The sequence below is a fragment of the Kogia breviceps genome, chromosome 4 (genome assembly GCF_026419965.1).
Source record: "Kogia breviceps isolate mKogBre1 chromosome 4, mKogBre1 haplotype 1, whole genome shotgun sequence".
Lineage (NCBI taxonomy): Eukaryota > Metazoa > Chordata > Mammalia > Artiodactyla > Physeteridae > Kogia > Kogia breviceps.
In genome coordinates, this window is record NC_081313.1 from 9,332,953 (window position 1) to 9,356,358 (window position 23,406).

The following is a 23,406-nucleotide window of genomic DNA, read 5'->3' on the forward strand; positions in this document are numbered from 1 at the left end:
CGGCACGTGGGATCTTCCCGGACCGGGGCACGAACCCGCGTCCCCTGCATCGTTAGGCGGCCTCTCAACCACTGCGCCACCAGGGAAGCCCCACACTGTCATTTTTTTAATTTACATGTTCCCCGTTAAATTAAAGCATAATCAAAATCATGTAAAGTATCAATAACATTGGAAAGGCTAGCAGAGAAGTCTACATAAAGATGCCGCTCTCTTACAAAAGAGCAAAAAAGACCTGTTTACCCCATTTTAACTAGTAAGGTCGCCATGTGGTAGGGAGAGAAGGGAAGATATTAATCTCTGTGAATCAACAAAAAAGAAAGGCATCAGGAAAGCCTTTGGGGTCCCTAGCATCCCAAACATTTAGTTCCAGATCCAGCTATTAACTCACAGAAACGTGATATTAAAACGACACTCTGCCTGCTGCTGTCTGACCTGGATGGACAGCAATTGGACAGCAATCAGATACTATCTATGTAAGTTGCAATCAGATGCTTCACAGAGTGACTTTAAAAGGAATGTCTGGGAGTCCCGGGCCTCCAGGCACACACGGAGGCTGTTAGGCAGGGGTCGGCAAGTACAGAGGAGGTTTGCTAAAGAGATTTCAGTACCTGCTCTCTCTGGAGAGAAAGCCTGGAGAGAGCGGGCTTCCACTCAGACGCGGGTTCCCTGCTGTGAAATGGGACTCCAGAGTTGTAGAGGGTAAATGGCTGGCTGAATAATCATTTTGTTGGTGGAAGCTGGAGAGAGTCAATGAGTGGGAATCGGCCCATACTCCCCAAGTGCATTGGGGTGCCGGATGGCTGAGTGCACAGTGCAGGAGAGAGATCTATTTTACTTTTTGAGCCAGAAGGAGATGCCTGGGCAGGGCTGGGGCTCTGAGAGCCTGAGCTTCTGAGGAGGGGGGAGGGGCTGAGGGGCGTGGCCAGTGGGGAAAGCACTGGAGCTTCCGCAGTTGGGGAAGGGTCCCCAGTGAGGTCAAGTTCCAAAGAACCCCCGGAAGTTCTGGTTGAAAGCCAGCTGTAACCACCTTGGAAAGGAGACGAAAGTGTTGACTGATATCACAGGCTGATCACATTCTAATTAGTAAATCTAAACTGGGATTTTTTATTTTCTTTTTTTACTTGAGGGCGAGCCAGAAGGCTCGCAAGAGTTGTTCAAGCATTTGTCCACAGGCAGGGAGAGCTCGCCTTCAGGAAATGCAATTTAAAGGGGCTGAAGCAGCCAGGTATCACATTGCATTCCGACCACATCCCAAGTGCTGTGGGATAAACAAACTCGCTCATTACCTGAGGAGACTTCAGGTTTCCTCTGAGAACCTGACAGTGCAGATTGCAAAGCTTTTATCTAGGATTAGGCTTTCTTTTTTTCTCTTTCTTTCTTATAACAGGTGCACCTGAAAGTATTAACAAATCAGGGAACCAATCAGATCTCCAAATATGTGGAATGTGGGATTTATAGTGTGTGATCCCCTCTAAACAGTGCGTTTGATGTCCCTTTGGCAGGGTTACAAGACTGACACACCTGGACCAAATTCCTCTCCATATTAGGTCAGTTTTGATTACGATCGTTGGCTAAGAATCTTCATTTAATCCATTTCATTTTTACCTAAAAATAAGCTTCTGATGTTTGACTTAACTTTAATACATATTTACAACTCAGATTTCTATTTTTAACAGGATTAATTTTGCTCTAAACCGGAAAATGAAAGGATTATGTTATCTGCCTTATGAAATTGAACAAAAATTAGTACTGCTAGTCATATTCAACAGGATGTTGACACATTTTTGAGATATTTTTGCTTCTTGAAAATCACTGGTCATTGAGATAAGTTGAAAACTTATACTGTATTTCCACATCTTTGGTGTTTTTCTTCAATAACACAAAATACACTACCTCTATCCATGTATCATGTGTATTGAAGAGTAGAGAGATGCTGGATTCAAAGTGATCTAGGTTCAAATCACACCCCTGTCATTTCCAGCCAAAGTATCGATAACTTTGGGCAAGGGACTTATCATTGAAAATAAGCCTCAGTTTTCAAATCTGCAGAATGGGAGTAAGAATCACACCAACCTCATTAAGTTTTTGTTAGAAACTACATGAGACATGCTATTCTCTTGGCTTCTAAGAAATGACACTGACCTACACTTCTGGCTTATTTTTCTTTTGTTTGGGTTCCCGCTCAGCTCCTAGACCTCTACATTTGTGGGAGGCATCTGGGCTCAGTCCTTGGATCTCTTCTCTCTAAACTGACTTCCTATGTAGTATCTTCTAAGACTTATGGTTTCAAATACCATCTACTTGGCTGATGACTCCCTAACTTTTATCTCCAGCCTGGGCTTCTCCCCTGAACTCCAACTTGTGTATCCAACAGCCTACTTCACATGTGCCTTTTGATAGACAGATAGCACATGTCCAAATCCATGATCTTAATATATACCAGCACTGCCCCCAAACCAACCAGATCCCTCTGTAACTACCCTGCCCCATCTCAGTCAGTGGTGACTCCATTCTACTGGTTGTTGAGTCGGTGGCATCCTTGAGTCGTCTTTCTCTTACTGTCCTCACCTACTCCATGAGACAATCCGGTCAGCTCTACCATATACACATATCCAGGATTACACAACTTTTCATAACCTCCAATGCTGCCATGCTGGCCCAAGCCACCACTGTCTCTTGCTTACATTACTGCAATTACCTCCCAACATGTACTCCCCCTACAGTGTATTCTGTTATAGACTAAGCCACATTGTGTCACCCCTCTGCTCCTCCCGGGGAGGGCTACAGCCAGGGTCCTGAAATCTTCACCAAGACTGACGATATGAGGCCTTCCAGCCTCACGTTGCTCGTCACTTTGCTGGCCTCGTGTCACTTCTTTGCCCTCTTTCTCTCTGACGCACCCTCACTGGTCTTCTTGCTCTTCTGCAATCACATCAGACACACCTCCATTGACCAGCCTTTGAAACTGCTGTTCCTTCTGCTAAGAACACCATTCCGCTGGATATTAATATGGCCAGCACCCTTACTGCCTTCATAATTGACTCAAAAGTTACCTTCTAAGTGGAGCTTTCCCTGGCCACTCTGCTAAAAAGTCCTGTGACTTTTCTGTCTTCTCCAGCTGAAATGAGGCCAGGGATTTTGGTTGATATTGATCAATTCTGTACCCTTAGGGTCTAAATCAGTGCCAGTACCTAAGAGGGGCTTGATAAATAATTAAAGGAATGAATGCATCCAACAGTGAAAGTCACCGTCTACCCTGTATTCACACTTCTTAGCCATCAGTGACAAATCCCCAAAATCACAATCCTGAACATGCAAAAGCTATTTTTCAGTCTTGACTTCGTGCTTTCAGTGAGCAAACCAGGTGGCTCCCAACTTTACGATGCCTGGAATGGTGCCAGGCGTACAGCGTGAGGTCTGGAGGCCCAAAGCTCCAAGATTCCTGATCTCTCACAAAGTTTAGAATCGGTCCCCACACCTTTCCCGGGCCATAGTTTGCTAAATTCTAAATAGGGCCAACGATCTTATGCAACCCAAGTATTTATGCAGAGTTATAGAATAATTTGGAACTCCAAAACCCGCCAGCAGTGATTTGCATGAAAAAACCTTTAAATGAATATTTTAAAGTTTGCATTTGAAACAAAGTAATTCAAACATGAAAAGTGCTCATTGTAGCTCAAAAATCAAGAATCTTCAATGGCACAATGATTCTCTTTCCCACCAGGGAGCAAAAATGAAATCGTGTCAGAGAATTTGAGGAATGGATGGAAATGAGGAGGGAAGTGAAGGCACATGGGATTGTGCTGAACAACTGAAGTTCTCTTAATTCTGGCCAAAGCCTTCCTACCGCCCCCCCCCACATACATCATATCCTCAGAAACATTCACTCCAGATATTAGAGTATAAGTGATCTTCACAACACATGTACTTCTAAAGCCTCTTCCTACATTCAGTGACATAAGGAGCTGTCAGGCTCTCTCCCCGCCCCATTCACATCCCCCCGCCACCAGACCCACACTCCCTATTTTTACTAAAGTGATAGAGTGGAACATGCCCAAGTTTAGCAAGTATGATCCCTGGGAGAAAGAGCTGCAAGCTAAGGCTCCTGGTTTCTTTCCGCAGGTCTGTGCAGGGAATGAGATGGCCTTTCGCCAGTCACCTGGGCCTCTCTGGGACTGAGCTGCCTCTTCTCTCTGGTGGGGGAAGGGGGTCCTGGGGCTTGAGTCTCCCACAAGCTCCCCCAGGTTCCCACTCCTTGCCACAATCTAGTAACTTATTTTACACACTTCTAAAACAAAGTTTCCAAACTTATATAAAAGAAGATTCCATACAATGGTCCCTAGCCCTGTCTTCCAACTAGATTGTCACTCCTGAGTCCCTACATAATAGGTATTTGGATCCTGGCACTAGGTTGGCATCAGTGAGTGTCACTTCCAAAATTCTATTACAGAGAGAGAAGGAGCGAGTGAGAGAATAAGCATTCTTAGCAGATCTGGGGGGCAGCAGAATCGCAGCCCGCGTCCTGCTACACCAGGCCAGTCCACACCAGCAATTACTGTGTTGAATTTAAAAGGCCCTTGCACATGCCTCTTGCATGCTTCCAAGTTCCTTTTTTTAAATCTTATTTATCTTCACAGTCATCCATTTGTGTCAAGAAGGGAAACATGGGTGCAGCAAGTTACTAGAGTGACACAATTACCAAATACTTTCAAAAGAGGAAGAAAAAAAAAAGTGACAGTAAATCCTGGTTAGTTGTCAGATGTTTTAGGAGACAAAACTTTAGTCGTTCAATCATAGTGTCTCGTTTAAGCTGAACATATGGTGCGACCAGCAGACAATCACCAGTTCAGCCTGGTCTTTGATGGGCTTAACGACCACAGAAATGTCACCTCCTCTGAACTGGCCGAGAAAAGCAGGCTTCATCCCCGAACCCCAGTCCAGCCCAGCGCCCCCGACCCTTTAATAAGCAGGCAACAAACTCAAGGGACTTCAGCACTGGTTACTTTTTCCCCATTGCTGGAATCTACGTAATTTCAATGACAGGTATGGGAGCGTCCTTTCCTTTTCCCAGTGACTAAACTTAGACAAAAGAGAATAAATCCGAGCCATCACAAAGTAGTAAAAATTCAAGGCAATTAATCATGGGTTACTTTTTCACTATTGAAATCTTTGTAAGGGGAATGTCTGCTTTGGGAAAACTCCTTACTTTTTCCTACAACTGAATGTAGATAATTACCTGGGTGATCACAGAAACTGTTATTTTTATTCCCTGCACCCTTTTTCTGGATACGATCAACAGGTCTATGTGATTCTTTATTACACTTGACTTTAAGGACGGACATCTTCGTCTTCAGATTGGCGGGGCGGGGGTGGGGGGTGGGGGTGGGAGGGAGAGAGAGGGGGAGGGAGAGAGAGAGAGAGAAAACACTAAGAGTGTGAGAGACTGCATTACTTCCAAACAGAAGCAACGGATAGCTTTGAGTTGAGATGCTACCACAGCCTACCTAGGGGACACCCTGGCCTTCCCTTCCTTCAGCGGATGCTGAACACCTGCCCACGGACACGCCCAGCCTGAGTCGGCTCCAGCCCAGCCGTCTGCCTGCCTCCTGCCCGGGGCCCCAGCACGCGCCCAGGCGCCCCCGGGGCCGAGCCGCGGGAGGCGGGCGGCGAGCCCTTTACCTGCCAGGCTGCCCGGCCTCTGGAGGGTGGCCGTGGCATACAGCTCCTGCGACTGCTTGCCGTACGGCTCGGACGCGTGGACCAGACGCTTGGTGGGCGACAGGGTGGCGTACGTGCCGATGGTGGAGCTCAGCTGGTGGATGGGCGAGGAGGAGAGGGTGGACTGCACGGTGGGGGGCGAGGTCACGCGGATCGGGGACAGGCCGGCCGAGGACACGACGATGTTGATGGGCGAGCTGGTGCTGTAGGACTTGGCCAGGCGGCTGGGCGACTGCTTGGGCGAGGAGCCGCGCGGCGCGGCGTAGGAGGCGCCCTCGGGGGCCGAGCCTCCGCGCTGCAGCTTGGTGGGCGAGCCGCCCTGGGGCGCGGCCAGCGGGGAGCCCCCGCGCGGGGGCGCGGGCAGCGTGGAGCTCGAGTAGTAGAGCGCGGCGGCGGCGGCGGCGGCGGCGGGCGGCGCGTCGGGCAGGTGGAAGGCGCTGCCCAGGCTGGGCGCGAACGGCTCCCGCAGCGGCGGCGGCGGCGGCGGCGGCGGCGGCGCGGGCTCGGGCCCCGCCAGGTGCCCCGCGCGGCTCGTGGTGCCCTGTGCGCGGGAGAGCAGAGAACACGCGCTCTTAGCCAGCGGCAAGCAGAGGGAACCCCCCGCGCGCGCCGCCCGGCCCCGGCGACCCCGGGAGGCGCGGGCGCGCCGGGGCCCCCCGAGAAGCAGAACCGCGCGGGGGATGGAGACGCACGCGCCCCTCCGGCCGCTCGGGAGCGGCTCCTGTCCGAGCGAAAGAAAAAAGAAACCAAACAAGCAAAAACCGGAGAGCAAAGGGCGGCTGACCAGGGGATGGGGATCCCGTCTGACAAGTGGGACACGTATGCTGCTCACAAATCTCAGAGGTTTCTGGAAGAGCAGAGGCATCGCAGTAGTCCCCGAACGCTTTGAAAAGGCCAGCCAGCGGGGCCGGCGGGATCTACTTGCAGGCAATCCCGATCTGTTAGTTTTAACGAGAAATGCAGGCGTCCAGCCTTTCCTCCCCCCCACCCCGCCCCCCACTCGCACGGGCCTTTCATTGGATACAGTTTCTACCTCTGAAATTGGCCAAGTTGCCTACTTATCTGGAGAACGTAAGAAATAAGCATACTTCGTGGAGTTTATTCTGTTGCCATTTTCCCGTTGGTTCTTCTTTGTGGATAAGTTAAAAGGAGGGGAAGATATGAGGTCGGAATAAATATGCTTGGGCTTTCAGGCTTTAAAAGAAAAAGCATTTCCAGAGGAAGCAGACCAATTGTCAATGAAAAGACCAAAAAAGCCTCCCTTTTCTAGATTTTAACGCTGGGCTCCAAATCTTTCAGCATCTCTCTCTCTCTCTCTCTCTCTCTCTCTCTCTCTCTCTCTCCCCAGCTCGCTTTTAAGGGCCCCCTGCAGCTGTGTCTTCAAATTGAAAGCCAGTTGCCTCTCGTCTATTTTCAAGAACACAAAAGACAACAAGGGCTGGGGTGGAGCTGGAGAGACAGTTGGAGGGGAAAGCACTTTCCTTGAATCTGGTCCAGAGACAAATTTGCATTCGAATGAAAACACTGCATTGTCAACCCCTTCTGGGCAGGAGCTCTGGGATCTTCCAGGCTTTCCCGGAGGAGCAGAAAAGTTTTCTGAGAGCAGGCTGGTGTAGAAAGGGGGTAGGACTGTACACAGAAAAAGAGAAGGTGGGGAGGGCAGGTTTCTGAAATTAGGGGTGGGAATTATGTGGGGAGGAGGACGCGGGTGAGATGGAGGGAAGGGAGAGAGAGAGACTGAACAGATGCTCTCCATTAAGAGTTTCAATTTTGCCTCTCCACTCGCTTTGGAACAGCAATTGGCAAATAACAGACCAGGCACTTGCATCGCCCACACAGCGTTCCAAGTTTTATCTGGATGTCAGGTTCGTGTGAAGATCTGAGGGAGTTAGTCGACCAATATCAAAATCCTCTATTAAGAGTATCCTAGATAGGAAGAGTCCGTTGAAAGACATTCTGTGGGAGGTGTGTGTGTGGGGGTGTGTGTGTATTTATTCATATATGATGTATATATTTCACATATTTGCATACGTGGGTATATATATGTGTGTGTATTAATATATGATGTATATATTTCACATATTTGCATACGTGGGTATATATATGTGTGTGTGTATTAATATATGATGTATATATTTCACATATTTGCATACGTGGGTATATATATGTGTGTGTGTGTTCATATATGACGTATATATTTCACATATTTGCATATGTGGGTGTGTATATGTATGTATTTATCAATCCACTGACAAAGTTTCTCTCCTTGACCAAACTCTAGTCAGGCTCCTCTGAACTCCCTTCTCAACATGGCTCTGCACTGTCGGGTTTGAGCAAGAATCGTCCACTCTCAGTGTCTGGTCACCCTGCATACCTGTTCCAGTTCCTCATTCTCCACCATCTCCCAGGCGAGGTCACCTCACTCCGGCCTGCCTTCAGCAAGAATCCTGTTAGGTCTGTTTAGCCAGAATTTCCCCCCAGCCCTGACATTTCCTCCTAGTGATTTTCCACCCACTGACCTGAAACCTACTCCTTGGCTAAACGTCCTTCCTTTTCCTTGTTGTTTTCAAAATGGAGCCCAGTTCTATACTGAGGTCTCTCTTACCCTAGTGCAATACTTTAAATTCTTTTCTGAATCGAAACGGTATTTACCGCTTTAACTACTATCCAGTTCTGGTTTTTCTTTAGCATCACAAAGCAATTATTTTGAGTCCAACAGTAGGAGTGGAAGTAAAATGTAAGCTCCGTGATTTTGTTCAGTAATGCGCCTCCAGCAACGAGAACAAGAAGGGTTCATAGCAGAGATACCATGAATGTCTGTGGAATCAGGTTAATAAAACTGGTCCCGAGGCTTTGGCACGAGGGTTTCCATGGTGGAGAAGCTCTGCAGAGCTGGTGCGCTCACCTGGACCCCAGAGGTATAGTCTAGTATCATCCAGAGTCATGGGGGTGGGGGGGAGCTGCTTACATCTAATTGTGCTTCCCTCCCAGTAGAAGTTCTGAGCATGAAATGTATAGCCTGGGCTTCTCAAACCTGGCTGCATGTTACAATTGCTAGGGGAACTTTTGAAAAAAAATCTCAGTACCCAGGCTGTATCTACTAGCCATTTAATTCAGGATCTCTGGAGGGGGGACCCAAACATCAGGCTTCGGGGAAGCTCACCAGGGGATTCTAATGTACAATCGAGTATAAGAACAAGTCATCCGCGGAGCAGTGGTTTTCCAAGTGTGGCCCCCGTTCCATCAGCCAGCATTAGAAGTAGCACCACCCCACCTTTACTGAGTGGGCAACTCTGGGGGAGGGGCCCAGGGATCTGTGTTTTGTCATGTTCTCAAGGTGATGATGACGCTTGTTTAACGTTTGCAAGCCTCTGATCTGGAAGAGGTTCTGATTCAGGGCTCTGAAGTGGGCCTGAGGGTCTGCATTGCTAACCATCTCCCGGAAGATGCTGCTGGTCTGAGAACTACTGCTAAGGTGCAGATAGGGACTGTCTTCCTTCACTTTTCTTTGGAAGCTCTCCTGGGCCCTGAGCAACATTCCACTGTGCAGAACCCAGCTGTCGAGGGGCAGAAAAGCCTCCAACAGGAATTTCTGGCAATCTTTCCCACAGGACCATGAGGAGGAGAAAGAACCCCAGAGGGTCTAAGGAGAGTTCCCTGCTTACAACAGGACAAATACTTTTTGGTGTGTCTTGGATACATAATATTAATAACCCTATGTGACATCAAAGATCCTATTCCCTAGTAGCATAGTTTTCAATAAAATAAATACTAAAGTACACTAATAAACACTAAAGTACACTAATAAATACTAAAGTACACTAATAAATACTAAAGTACACTAATATAAATGAAAACAACATCATGTAGTATTCTAGTCTTTAAGTATTAGAATAACATGGATCCTAGGGAAACCTTGAGTAAATTTTGCAAATAATTTATTTTCCCTTTAATATGTTGGAACTTCCAGCTGGAGAAGTGCTAACTCCGCTGAATATTATTCATAAGCGTTCTTAAATGGCCCCCAAATCTATAAAAGTTTTGAGAACTGCCATACTATTTCCAGGTATTTTGACAGGCTACAGCAACCAATTCAAAAACCTTTTAAAATACGGTAGGATCTTGGTGAAATGTTGCCAGTAACTGTTTAACAAGAAAAAAAGACAAACATAAACAATAAAACTGTATGTGCATTTTAAGACGGGTATTGTCTATGTTGGAAATGTTCTATATCTGTACTGTCCGATATGGTAGCCACTAGACACATGGGCCCTAGACACATGCACTGGATTTTAACACACGTTTCATTTGAATTAATTTGAATTTAAACAGTCAAATGTATCTAGTGGCTACCTTCCTGGGTTGCACGGTTAGGTAAGCCCTTCTGCAGTGTTTAATAAATAATCTGGGGGTATTATACTCCATTCCAATAGTTTACAAAGTAATAAGTACCTAAGAATGGTCCTTGGCTAAACAGAAAAATCTATTTTTAGCATCAGTTGAACAAAGAGTAATCTTTTGGGAGCTTATCTCCACTCTTGTGTTTATGTTTTGTTCCTTTATGTAATTTCATTTAGCAACTCTTAGGCATACCTTTCAAGACAGCTGCATGATTCATAGGATGGTTTATTATGACCTAGCTCATTGGATTAAAGATAATATAAGCACATTTCAACACACATCGAATTTCATCTACTTGACCTTCATGGAAGCTCAATTCTACCTTAAACATACGTTAGAACTATAAATAAAACTGTAAATCCAATGTTAAAGTTCCCAAACTTAACTTATTTTAAAACGAATGACTACTACATCCTACTATTTGCAAATGTGTGTGTACAAGTGATGAGCATTGAAAAGTTTTTTACTGATGATGACAGATAAAAGATAAATGATGATATAAGATTTTCTGGAAACATTTGGAGAAGATGGAGCCCCGATACTGTCCTGGATCACACAGCATGGGCTACTGACCAGGACAATTCCTACTGGGACTGTCATTCCCAGCTCTTTGAATCAGTCTCAAGCCAAAGGACTACTTTAATTGTCTTTCCCACCCCTCCAAAGTGGGGAACCCATCTATGTAAAATTGACAAGGAAGCAGGACACGGTTAAGTGGATGCTCTGATTAAAGAGTTTCCAGTAGGCAGAGTCTGGTGCACATTATCTTGACATTATTTTGGAGATCTAAAATTGCCATATTTTTGTTGTTACAGAATCACACCTGACTCACAATTACACTGTTTGTTTTGTCCTGTTTTTTTATTGGGAAGTTCCAACCCCCCAAATATAGCTCTCTTGGACCAGAACACGGCATTAGGCCTGAATACTAAGTATAGTTGTTTCCTGACCTTTTCAGGTTGTATCTTCTGTAAAGAGGGTAGAGACAGCACAAGGGTGACAAGGGGGAAAAAATTCTTCAAACTTGGAAACTTATTTAAGCCTCACTCTCGATTTGGCAGCGCAAAAGACCAAAACAAAAACCCAAGGCTTACAGCCAGTTAACAAGGGACTTGACAGCCTGAACTCTCTAAGGAATCGTGACTTCAGATCATGAGTCAGCACTGTCACCGAGCAAACCCACATTCTATAGAGCAGACCCATGATTTGCAAGCAGTCCTCGTGAAGATGCATTGAGACCTGCCAAGTTCCCTGGAATCGTCAGTGAGGCCCCTAACTCCGGGTCAGGAGGAATATCTGCCCAGAATGCTGGACAGCCTGGCCAGCACTGTCGGGAATGGGACGCTGGGGCCTGTGTTTGGTGGCCTCCCAGATGGGAGCTAACGACTCGGGATCAGCAGTCTGCTCCCTCAGCAGCTGTATCCATCACTTTTCCTTTTCCTGGCACACCTCATCTCACGGTTTCTCCCTTTTGTAGGTCACCCTGGTTGTAGGGACTGAGGTCACTGCCGGGAGTGGTGCCCCTGGGCAAAAACAAAAACGGCATCACAGAGGCAGAGCTGGAGAGTACGCTTCAAAGGAAGGCAGAGGCAGCAGGGCCAGGGCCACAGAAGAGCCCAAACACAGGAATGGAGAGTGGATTGGGTGGGAAGGAGTCTAGCTGGTGTTTGAAGGAACGCAAATGCAAATAGGAGTAAGTGGTGAGAAAATAATAGCAATGACCAGAGAACATTCTTTCAGTGAGTTAAGCAGCCTGAATAACTTTTGAATACAAACAACAAAAAAAAAGAGGACATGGCTTTAAGATGACATCTTTGAAGAAATCCTTTGCTAAACCAGAACTATCTGGTAACATGATTTCGTAATATCAGCTACGCGCTGCTGATTAAAATGTCTGAGAATGTGTTGAACTTTCTGGGGTAAGTTGGCACAGGGCTCTAGGCTTGCACAGGAAGATGGACAAAGCCATCTACTCTCACAACTTGGAAACAAGAAGAAACCACCAACTCCAAAATTCCAAAGTCCCATTTCGCTATTATATGAAACGTGCCTGTAATATACAATACAATGCAAGTAAAATGAATCTACACCCCCACCCCACCCCCAAAGTAAGTTTTGTGCCCTTGACTCGACTCTCTGGGATGAAATCAGTTTGCCTGAACACTACTGTCACGGCTCCCAAAATCTCAGTAACTTCTCTTTTGAAATTGTCCTCAGAAGAAAGGCCACTCTCTAAATAATTCCCAAGATAGAAAGTCCTGGTTCTGTGAGAAAGATTTGATTTTGGAAATAGCCAAATAAAATCAAGTGCCTTGTCTAGCAATTCCTTTGAGGAGTGCTGCTTTGGGTGAAAACTCATATGAAACATAAATTGGAGAGACAGCTTCTGTGCTCAGTTCACACACCATCCCTGGTCATCACCACTGGGATGAGGTAAGGAAAGGAAGGCTGGGTTTACCTGGTGGTGAAGTCACACTAACACTGAAAGGTGGTACCCAGAGCAAATGAAACTTAAGCAGTTGCAAAATGAAGACACTCGAAAAAAATGTCTTCCTCGGATAAGAACATCTCAATTAAATAAGAGCTATGATGTTTGAGATAATAACGGGGACCACCCTTATTGCCTTCTCTTTGCATGAGGGCCCCCAAATTATGGAGGACCAGGAGGGAGGGATGGAGAGAGAGAGAGAGAAAGAGAGAGAGAGAGAGAGATCTTGCAAACAACATCACCCCTGTCACTGCAGGCAGGCAGAAGAAGGGGGTGGTAGTGGTCCATTGCCCAGGACCCCTAAGTCACTGGTATAAACAGGGTAGTGCAGACTTTTGCACGCTGGGTACTGGTTTTTCCTTCCCTCTGACATCCCATTAATAAAAGTATGATTAGGGTCATCATCAATAAATATTCTCAAAAGTATTTCACGTGACCATTTCTATGGTCTACCAAGTGGAAAGAAAATAGAGAAGAAAAAACTAAAACAATGACATGAGTGTCATATAAATTAATCTTTAAGAGAGATTTTTTTGATGGCAACTCTTTCCAAAAATAACATGAGCCTTGGCAAAAATACACCCTGTAAAACTTTTACTTCAGCAAGGGGCTCACTTAGTACAACTTTAATACCCCCAAACTTTTGCTCAGAAGAAATGTTATAGTAAAACATGTACACACCCTCGCCACAGTGAGAAATGTTTCAGTTATTGAAACCAGATTAAATATATTTCTACTGGAAAGAGAAAATGGATAAGATTTTAAAGCAGAGCATTGAGAAAGGATTTCCCACAGGTAATCTTCTGAAACCTATCTTAAAAACAAATAGACTGCCACTTTCCCAAAGATATGCCAGACACAGTATACAAAATGACATGATTTCTCCTCTAAATGCAGCATAATATATACATTCTACACTAAAGACATCTCACCAATTTTGTGTTTTCCAAGTTTTTTAGTGACTTTTCTCTTTACAGGTGCTACCGGCAACAACTTCTTTCCTAATTCAACAAACTGGAGTGATGTCACAGCGGCTCTCTGTATAACTTTTTGCATTCCATAATCAAGAAGCAGGTGTTTATTGGGGGGTCGCTGCCTCCTTTGAGCCCTGTGTGTCTCTGTGTCCATCCCACCACCATCCACAGAGTTCTCCCCCCCCCTTGACCTTCACATCTACCTGATATAAAAGTGCACCAATAAGCAATGTTCCAAACTCATCAGCCTCTGGCAGAAGTGAGCAGATGGTGTATTTATAATTATCATAGAGCGCAAATGAGAACTTTTAAGACATAAAAGGCAGTGCAACATTAAATAAGACAGGCCAGATCAAAAAGAAAGGGCAATTTGCTTCTCGAAAAGCTTACTGCTTTTTTAGTGTATCTACCACTGTTCAAGCTTTATTTGAGTAAACTATCGTACAATTCTTAATTTCCTGCAGTAAGCAGGCATTTCTGAGGATTATGAACGCACACAAGGCTCACTTCAGTTCTGCTGGACACGAAAGTCGTTGTAAAATCTTTCGGTTCCTGTACTTCTTTGCCAGTATTCTGTGTACAGGTGTGTGCTTTCCTATTTCTTGCTTATTTTGTTTCTTTGAGGAAGGAAACACTTGATAAGACTACTTTGTGTTTGGACATGGGGAGAAACCAACATTTTTAGAGGGACTCTTCTGGACCAGAAGTTTTACGCTCAGCATTTCATATAATGCACAGGAAATCGGATGTGAGTGGAAGCAGGCAAAACCTGGAGAAGACCCAACTTCTGCACCCATCCGCAGCCTTTGCAGTATGAGTATCAAGAAGAAGGCTGCAGGGCTTCCCTGGTGGCGCAGTGGTTGAGAGAGTCCGCCTGCCGATGCAGGGGACACGGGTTGGAGCCCCGGTCCGGGAAGATCCCACGTGCCACGGAGCGGCTGGGCCCGTGAGCCATGGCCGCTGAGCCTGTGCGTCCGGAGCCTGTGCCCCGCAACGGGAGAGGCCACAACAGTGAGAGGACCGTGTACCGCAAAAAAAAAAAGAAGAAGAAGAAGAAGGCTGCGGTTTGAGGAACGTGAGGAATATCTGGTGAACCCCAGGCCAGTCACTCAAGACATGGAGACGAATTTTGTATGGTTTCCTCTCTTGCAGCAAGGCCATCTGATAGGACGAGATAGACTTATATGCAACTAACTATAGGATATTATACGTGAAATGACAAAACGATGCTTTCAGCACATAAGTCGGGCCACGCTGTGCCCCTGCTCAAAATTCTCTACCAGCTCCTCTTTCCACTTCCAGTCAAGGACAAGGTCATCATGACTATCAGCTGATGGCCAACTTGGTTTCCCATCTACGTGCAAAGTCCTGCTCCCCTCTCTGGCCACCTGGGCCTCCTTGCTTTCCTGTCAACATGCCAGGTCACCTCATCCAGGAGCCTCTGCCTTTGCTGTCCCCCAGACAGCCACACAGCTTCCCTCTCTTCTCCTTCGTGTCTTTGCCCCAACCTTGGGGCAAAGGCCCCGTAGGCCACACCCCATCCTGGACTCTGGAGCCTGCTTATTCTAGTCTGCATTCCTTCCTTCCTTATAGAATTCATCACCTTCTAACAACCTATGCAACTTACTTATTCACTGTGTTGATTTTCTGAATTCCCAGTGCTGCTACTAGAATATAAGTTCCTTGAGGACAGGGATCATGTCTGTTCTCTTTACTTCTCCATACCAAGCACATATAATAGCTCATGGCATACAGTAAGCACACATAACGTCTTGAAGGCATTAAAGAATAGCCCAGAGATACACAAATGCAACTGGAAAAGCAGCTCTATTGTGATTGGGGCACCTCACAGGAGCCACACAAAGCCTAAGGTTGACTCAGAGGAGGAAGAGAGGGATGGAGGGTTAGTCTACACACAGTCTGTTGAGAGGCTGGGACAGGGAGCTTGCAGGGTGGCTGAGCAGAGCCCGGGGGTGGGGCAAAGGATAACTATGAATCAGCTCAAGTCACTTTCTGGAAAGGCCTTGGGGTCTGATGGGAAGCATCTTACGCTCTCTCTCTCCGCCAGCCCAGTCCCGTGAACTCATCTTAGAGTCTGAAGAGAATGACTTTCAAGGATTTTAGTATTTTATGGCAATTTTGTGACTCACAGCTCTTTCAGACTGACACGGTAGGGCAAGGCAGGCTATTCACCAGGGCCCGCAGTAGAGCCTGGTGATGATCTCCCAACAAACATTTATTATGTTGAATAAACTAGCATTTGTTAAAAACTGAAAGAATCTTTGAACATGATATTCCTTTGAAATTATATTCTGACACGATTTATGAGCCAGATAGAAAATCATTTGCTTTACTTTAGAATTACACACTTTCTTTAGGCCAAAAAAACCCCCCAAAAACAAAAATCGAAGTGTTTTTGTTGTTTTTGTGTCACTTGATTATTGACCTTATTAACCTGGTCTGGCATCTGTGAGCCATTATTGAACTTTACTGGCCCTTTTGGCACTTTATGACGATAGGATATTCTAAAAATCAATCTAGCCTGGAAGGAATGAGCCATTCAGAATATTGAAAAGAATGTGTCACAGGGCTGTGCAAAACCACTGGAAGACAGGGATTCTTAGGATAATCTGAACAAAGGAGGTGTTACGGGAATGGGATGTAGCCTCCCTACTTTCAAGGGTATAACACTAAATGCTGAGTAAAAATACTGATTTACTAGTTCAGCATTTCTCTGACATGATTTTGAAGTCACAGTAAAACACGCCTTTCACACTACAGCATATTGAAGCTGAAAGTGAATCATGGTACCAGCTCCGCCACTTTGCTAAAATAAACAGGATTCAGCTATCCACCCGCGGCCTCCCTCCTGCTAATGAACTGGATTAGAATAACCCCCTGGTTTGAATATTCAGACTTCAACCACCCACCCGTCAGGTAAATGAGTGTAGGCCAGCAACCTTTGGCTCAAACTGAAGTTATCGCCTTGAACATGCACATTTATAGATGCCTTCAAATATAGAGCTTTGATATCTTTACAACCAAGTTTCCTGATTAAACTTTAAGGCAGACTTTTAATGTGAGGCCCAATCTGTCCTTTGAGCTTCCACTGTTTCACTTCCATGGCAACTGGCGGATGATAGAAATAACTCCAGCAACATGGAAGTAGATCAATCACCATATTGTTTGTCCACATGTATAGAGCTCTTAATAGGGTCAAGCTGTAGATGTATTTAATTGAAACAGTCAACATATAAAAGGAAACCTACGAAACACTCTTTCGAAATGATTAGACTTCAATTCGGTCAAGAATCTGTCCCCATTCTTACTACTGCTGCCTTAAAATGGTACAACTTCTCTAAATGTGTTGAGTTTTAGTTTTTGCATCTTTAAAATGTAAATGTTAATACAGCCCTGTTGTGGGGATTAAATCAGAGGATGTATGTAAAACAGATTACTTCCAGGCCTCAATAAATGGTAACGATTAATTTGATAAAATTTTATAAATAAGAAAGCTTTGATTTAACAGTCCTATGTGTGAATTGAGCTTATAAGATGCTCAATTATCAACAAATCAAGTTGATAATTAACTGATTTTTTTCTTTTGATACTGATAGCTCCATTTTCCATGATGCTCAGCTATGGGAAATCTTATTTTTTTTTTTTTTCAGTTGACTTAATGTTTTCAACTCAAATTATAGGGGTCTTAGATATTTATGAGAAAAAGCCAAGGATGAGTATTAAATGAGTTCAAGATAAAAATAAAAGAAAGGCAGAACTTTATTGTTTTACTAGCTACATGTCTTAGAAGTTCTAGAAAACTGGTAAAAGCTAAATTCATACCTTTCATAGGTTAATTTGAGTATACAATATTCCTTATTTTGGAATATTTCTGGCACCTTGGACCTAGAAGTGTGGACAGATAGAAGGGTAAAAAAAGGGCTGTAATTCACTTGTTTGCTTCCAAAGGATTCAAAATTACATATATTCCACCATGATTGCTGCATCATTGTCAAAGAGTCAGTATAGATGGGAAGATGAAAAATAGTTCCTTTCGAGAATGGGATGTTTTTGAGAGAAATAAAAATATATATATATACCTAGAGAAAAAATATCCTATAGCTTCCATTTCATCTTTTAATAAAACAAAATGAGATTAAAAAATCTAATAATGCAAAAAAAATCTAATAATGTTTGCTATGCTAATAACATCACTCAGTATTTCAAACATTATATAATGTTCTTACATAAGCAAACAATAAGGACTATTTTGTATGTATGATAAATGCATGTATATCAAATAATTTTTGCTAATTAATTAAAAAATACTTTTTTTTTAGACATTTCCTCTTGTGTCCTAAAACATTTCTGTAAGGGAGGTAGAACAGACCAGTGCTTTGAAAGAGCAGTGATCCAGGAGCTGGGAAATAGCACAGTTCCAGGGTTAGTCTGTGTGTGTGGAACTGGACTCAATGACTTTGAGGTCCTTCCCTTCCCAAGCACCATACACCTCCAGCTCTCCATCTAAAGTGGACGCACCCTCTGAACGGGGTCATTCACTAGACCACCACGGGGGGACGGGTCCATCTCAGTGGGATGTTTTATTTACCATCCCCTTTTATCCACATAACCTTGGCATCACAAGAAGGTAAAAGTTACAAAGCCACTGATGGATCAGGGTTTTACCTGAAAAAGACAATCATGTTTTTAATAGATAGCTGGGACAATCATTGAACTTTTTTTTTTTTTTTGGGGGGGGTACACGGGCCTCTCACTGTTGTGGCCTCTCCCGTTGCAGAGCACAGGCAGGCTCAGTGGCCACGGCTCACGGGCCCAGCTGCTCCGCGGCATGTGGGATCCTCCTGGACCGGGGCACGAACCTGTGTCCCCTGCATCGGCAGGCGGACTCTCAACCACTGCGCCACCAGGGAAGCCGGTCATTGAACTTTAATAGTTGAAATGCACTGAGACTTTTCAGCTTATGCTTCATTTATGTTCATATCACCTATGAAAAGCATCTCACGGTGACTGTACGATGCCATTTAAAAAAAAAAATTTATTTATTTATTATTATTATTATTTTTTGTGGTACGCAGGCCTCTCACTGTTGCGGCCTCTCCCGTTGCGGAGCACAGGCTCCGGACGTGCAGGCCCAGCGGCCATGGCTCACGGGCCCAGCCGCTCCGCGGCACGTGGGATCTTCCTGGACCGGGGCACGAACCCGCGTCCCCTGCATCGGCAGGCGGACTCTCAACCACTGCGCCACCAGGGAAGCCCAATAAATTTATTTATTTATTTATTTTTGGCTGAGTTGGGTCTTCGTTGCTGCGTGCGGGCTTTCTCTAGTTGTGGTGAGCCAGGGCTACTCTTGGTTGCGGTGCACGGGCTTCTCATTGCGGTGGCTTCTCTTGTTGTGGAGCACGGGCTCTAGGCACACGGGCTCAGTAGTTGTGGCATGCGGGCTCAGTAGTTGTGGCTCGCAGGCTCTGGAGAGCAGACTCAGTAGCTGTGGTGCACGGGCTTAACTGCTCTGCGGCATGTGGGATCTTCCCGGACCAGAGCTTAAACCCGTGTCCCCTGCATCGGCAGGCAGACTCTCAACCACTGCGCCACCAGGGATTGCATGATGCCATTCTAACTCTCCCTGCCTGCTCTCTGTCTGCAGACATTTCTTGGGGGCCATGTGGATGGCTAGGGGCTAGTGATAAAAGATGAAAATGGCCCTGCCCTCAGGTAGCTTTTAGTTTAGTTGGAAAGACATATGGATGCATAATAACCATAAATTGGTGACAGAGATGAGTTTTGTTGTTACAGTAGCCTGGGGTAGGTAGTGGGCCTGGGGAAGGGTTTCTGGCCTAGAGGCACTGCCCAATAAATGCAGAAAGGATGAAATTAAGCTCTTCAGTTTAAGGAGTGCTTTGGGGGTTGTGGGTTCTTCATTCCAGGAATGAATGCACAGAGATTAAAAGGTCTCAGGCCCTTTTATACTGAAAATAAGTACAAAATAGCTTAACACAAGATAGGCCTCCAATAGATTAATTCTGGAGGGTTGACTGAATATAGCCTGTACCCCCAAATTATCAAAACTGAAGTATTAAGTGGTACACACACACACACACACACACACACACACACACACACACACACACACACATTACAACATTTACATGTTTTTAGAAAAAAAATGGAGGTTGGTAACCACTTTTTACCAAGAGCTGATTTTAACTGCAGCTAATAAATGTGTACATTGAAACTATAAGAACAAGTATGTATCTTAAAGAAACAACTAAGGGCACATTTCAAAATCAAACTTGACCAAGTGTAACTATTCCTATCCTAATCACAATTATCTTCAGAACAGTTCTGTATATGTGTTGATGCATTTATACCGTGTTCCTATATACGATTAACCCCAAAGAATAATTTCATGCTTTATTTTTTTACGGAGAGAAAATGTGTTCCAGGTGCCTTACAAACTCAGAATGTATGTCATATTTATATCACATATCAACACGGAAATAGGAACTAGGCACACATTTGCATATTTACATAGGTAAGTATATATAAAGCAGATAGAACATGAGCAATTCACAGACATTCCTGCAGAAAATATGCTTATAATTCCGAGTTACTCTATAATCATATTGTATTATTCATTTCCTTCACTCACAGCACAGAGCGTGTCTCTCCAAAGTTGTAGAGCACTCGTAAAAAAGGCAGGAGGGGACACCATACCGTTTGACAACCTGCTTCCTGCCTGGCTCCTTGGAGCCCAAAGACCAACACAGCAGAGGGCCCCATCCCCGCACGTACCTGGCTGAAACTCTGGCCTGCACCTCGGGCTTGTGCGCTGCGGGCAGGGAGCTGCGACGGGGCTGTCTCACCCAGGGCCAAGGTCTGGTTGCTATGGTAGCTGGCTGGATACTGGAAGGACCCTTCAGGTTTGGAATTGAGCTGGAGTGCACTCTGGGAGAGCAGGCTGGGCCCTGCATTGAAAGTCATTTAGAGCAGTAAGTGACAGCTTCAGTGAAGCAGAAATGACATGTATTATTTATTGAAGAGTAGCCTAGAATTATAACACGCACATGATTCCAGCCATGTATGCTTTGAATTCTGAGAACTAAAATGACCGTATAATTCGACCAGGTCTTAAGTGGGATTCTTTTTTTTTTTTTCTTTTGGTGGTTTAAAAGTTCTCCAAAGAGTAGATTTTTTTTTTTCAAATGATCTCATCCTGACCTACATAAAGACATTTCTAACAAGGCAAATTAGTTAATCAAGCAGTTGTTTTTATATCAGACAATATCGGAAACATTTGAAATAACTGAAAGGTCTACCTTTTGATACATGTTAATTGCATTAATATAATTATATCTCCTACTTAATTATCAGGATGCTAAAACACTCAAAACCTTCCAATCAGTAACACATTCTATTGTATAAATAGTGATGTAATACCTCAGTGACTGAAGGGTAGACAGTATGTAAAATGTTAATATCTCTCATACAATGTAGCATTCACCCTGATCTCACATGATCTCTGATGACTAGTTATCTCTGCCATCACAGCAATACACAGGAGGAGAACAAAGAGGAGATACAGTGTTTAAATCGGTGCCGCTAATGTGGCTGATACTACAAGTGATGGAGAAAGGAGTTCCTGGCCTCATTATTTAATCATACTTTGTATGAGAAAATGTGGTTTATTTCCTTACTTTCTTTTTAGATGGGATCTTTGCCACAGTTTGCCCATTTCCTTTGTAAGCAAATTTTCTTTAATCAAATTTCATATTCACTTTGGGAATGAAAAGAAGTATAGAAGAGTGCAAGTATACTACTATTTTCTACTGTGTGTGTTTGAGAGGGGACTGGGATAAGCAGAGTGAGTTGGGTGGGGGAGGGAGGACGTGGCATCACAAGTTTTCTCATGTTATCTTAACCGTAGTACAAAGTCACTTGTTTTTGGAAGGAGTGTAATTATATACACATGGATTATGGTACAATCATTATCCCATCCTTAATCTGCCTCTTTGGCTGTTTTAGACAATAGTATAATTTCTCATAAGTGTAAACAAACTTCAAGTTCCTTACTTCTTTCTTTCTAAGGACAGAACATGGCTTTTTATTTCAAATGAGACGGCGGATCTGACATGACATGGGCCATTTTTTTTTTGCAGGAAAATAACATGTCTTCTCTTAATAAGCATAGGTTCACATAATCTTTGCCTTCAAGACCTTACCCTTCCCTCTATTCCCTAATGGAACGTCTAAACAATGCAAAAATAGTTTTTCATCATCAGATATTGGATAATAAGTCAATTAGCTACAACAGGTAAGATTTGGTATTTCGGAATCTATACAGTTTCTGGAAAAAAAAGTCAAGCAAGGAAATAAAACCATTTCCATCCAGTCCCAATTTCATCCTGAAGGGCACAACAGAAGTACAGTTGTAATCCTTTTTCTTGCAATTTAGAAAACAGAGTCCCAAGAAAATAGTATATAGCAGATGGTGAAGTTTGCGATAGCTTGCAAAAAATCATTTAATCCATCCTAATGGTATAATAGGGCTAATCACCAGAATATAATGCATCTACGGGGAGTGCACTCAGAGTTTCATTCTGGATGCCAAGAACATATTTTCCCCACTGCTGCTGTTGAAACTGTCAGGCATGGAGACGGAGTCAAGGGGTGGTCTCTGACGCCCAGGCAATGGGCGGGCTGAGATGTGGGAGAGCCTCTGGGAAGAAAGAGGGACCAATGATGGGGCAGAGGCAGATGGGAACTGACTGCAAATGGAGGAGGATGAGGTAGGTACCGGGAGGACCGTGATGAACTGTAGCCAAGGGCTTTCCCCCTGGTCCCTGCCCTCCTGACGGTCACCGCTCAACGGAGGGGAGTGAGTCCAGAGGGCCTTTAAGGTTAGTGATCAGCATTCTACCTACCAATGGGCAGCTTCCCACTGAGACTTCTTTGGCTATTTCTTTCAGGACAGTCCACCCTGACACCATGGCTTGCACTGGCCATGCCCCCTCCTCCACGATAATGCATCTCCAGGGCAATGAAAGTTGAAACAGATACAAGAGTGCCAAGACTTTTGGAGACGTCAATAAAGTGGAAAAAAATCTTTAGTGTCATATAAATAATTTAACAATCTATAAAGCAAAAACAGTGCATGTCCTGGTTATCTGCCTTTTTAAAGAGATGATGTAACTTTGCTCTGATGAACTTGCACATGTAGCTAGCAAGTCAAACAAAGTTGTCAATTCTGAACAGATTCATAAAATAGTCTCTAGAAACCTACAAATGCTCTCCAGGCAGGTTCTAAAGGTGGCACTTGAGAGTCCCGTTTTTGGTTTCTTTTTTTAACATCTTTATTGGAGTATAATTGCTTTACAATGGTGTGTTCGTTTCTGATTTGTAACAAAGTGAATCAGCTATACATATATATGTATCCCCATATCTCCTCCCTCTTGCATCTCCCTCCCTCCCTCCCTCCCTATCCCACCCCTCTAGGTGGTCACGAAGCACCGAGCTGATCTCCCTGTGCTATGCGGCTGCTTCCCACTAGCTATCCATTTTACATTTGGTAGTGTGTATATGTCCATGCCGCTCTCTCACTTCATCCCAGCTTACCCTTCCCCCTCCCCGTATCCTCAAGTCCATTCTCTATGTCTGCGTCTTTATTCCTGTCCTGCCCCCTAGGTTTTACAGAACCATTTTTTCTTTTTTTTAGATTCCATATATATGTGTTAGCATACGGTATTTGTTTTTCTCTTTCTGACTTACTTCACTCTGTATGACAGTCTCTAGGTCCATCCACCTCAC

At 44.5% G+C, this 23,406-nt stretch overlaps 1 protein-coding gene across 1 annotated transcript in view; it reads right to left on the reverse strand.

Annotated features, from left to right (window-relative positions):
* Window positions 1-23,406, reverse strand: part of CTNND2 (catenin delta 2) — a 961,852-nt gene that overhangs the window by 407,205 nt on the left and 531,241 nt on the right. The window contains exons 7-8 of the mRNA XM_067030803.1: window positions 20,395-20,567; window positions 5,680-6,259 (exon numbers count right to left, since the gene is read on the reverse strand). Coding sequence (XP_066886904.1) covers window positions 5,680-6,259; window positions 20,395-20,567 — 753 coding nt within the window. The remainder of the gene's footprint in view (window positions 1-5,679; window positions 6,260-20,394; window positions 20,568-23,406) is intronic.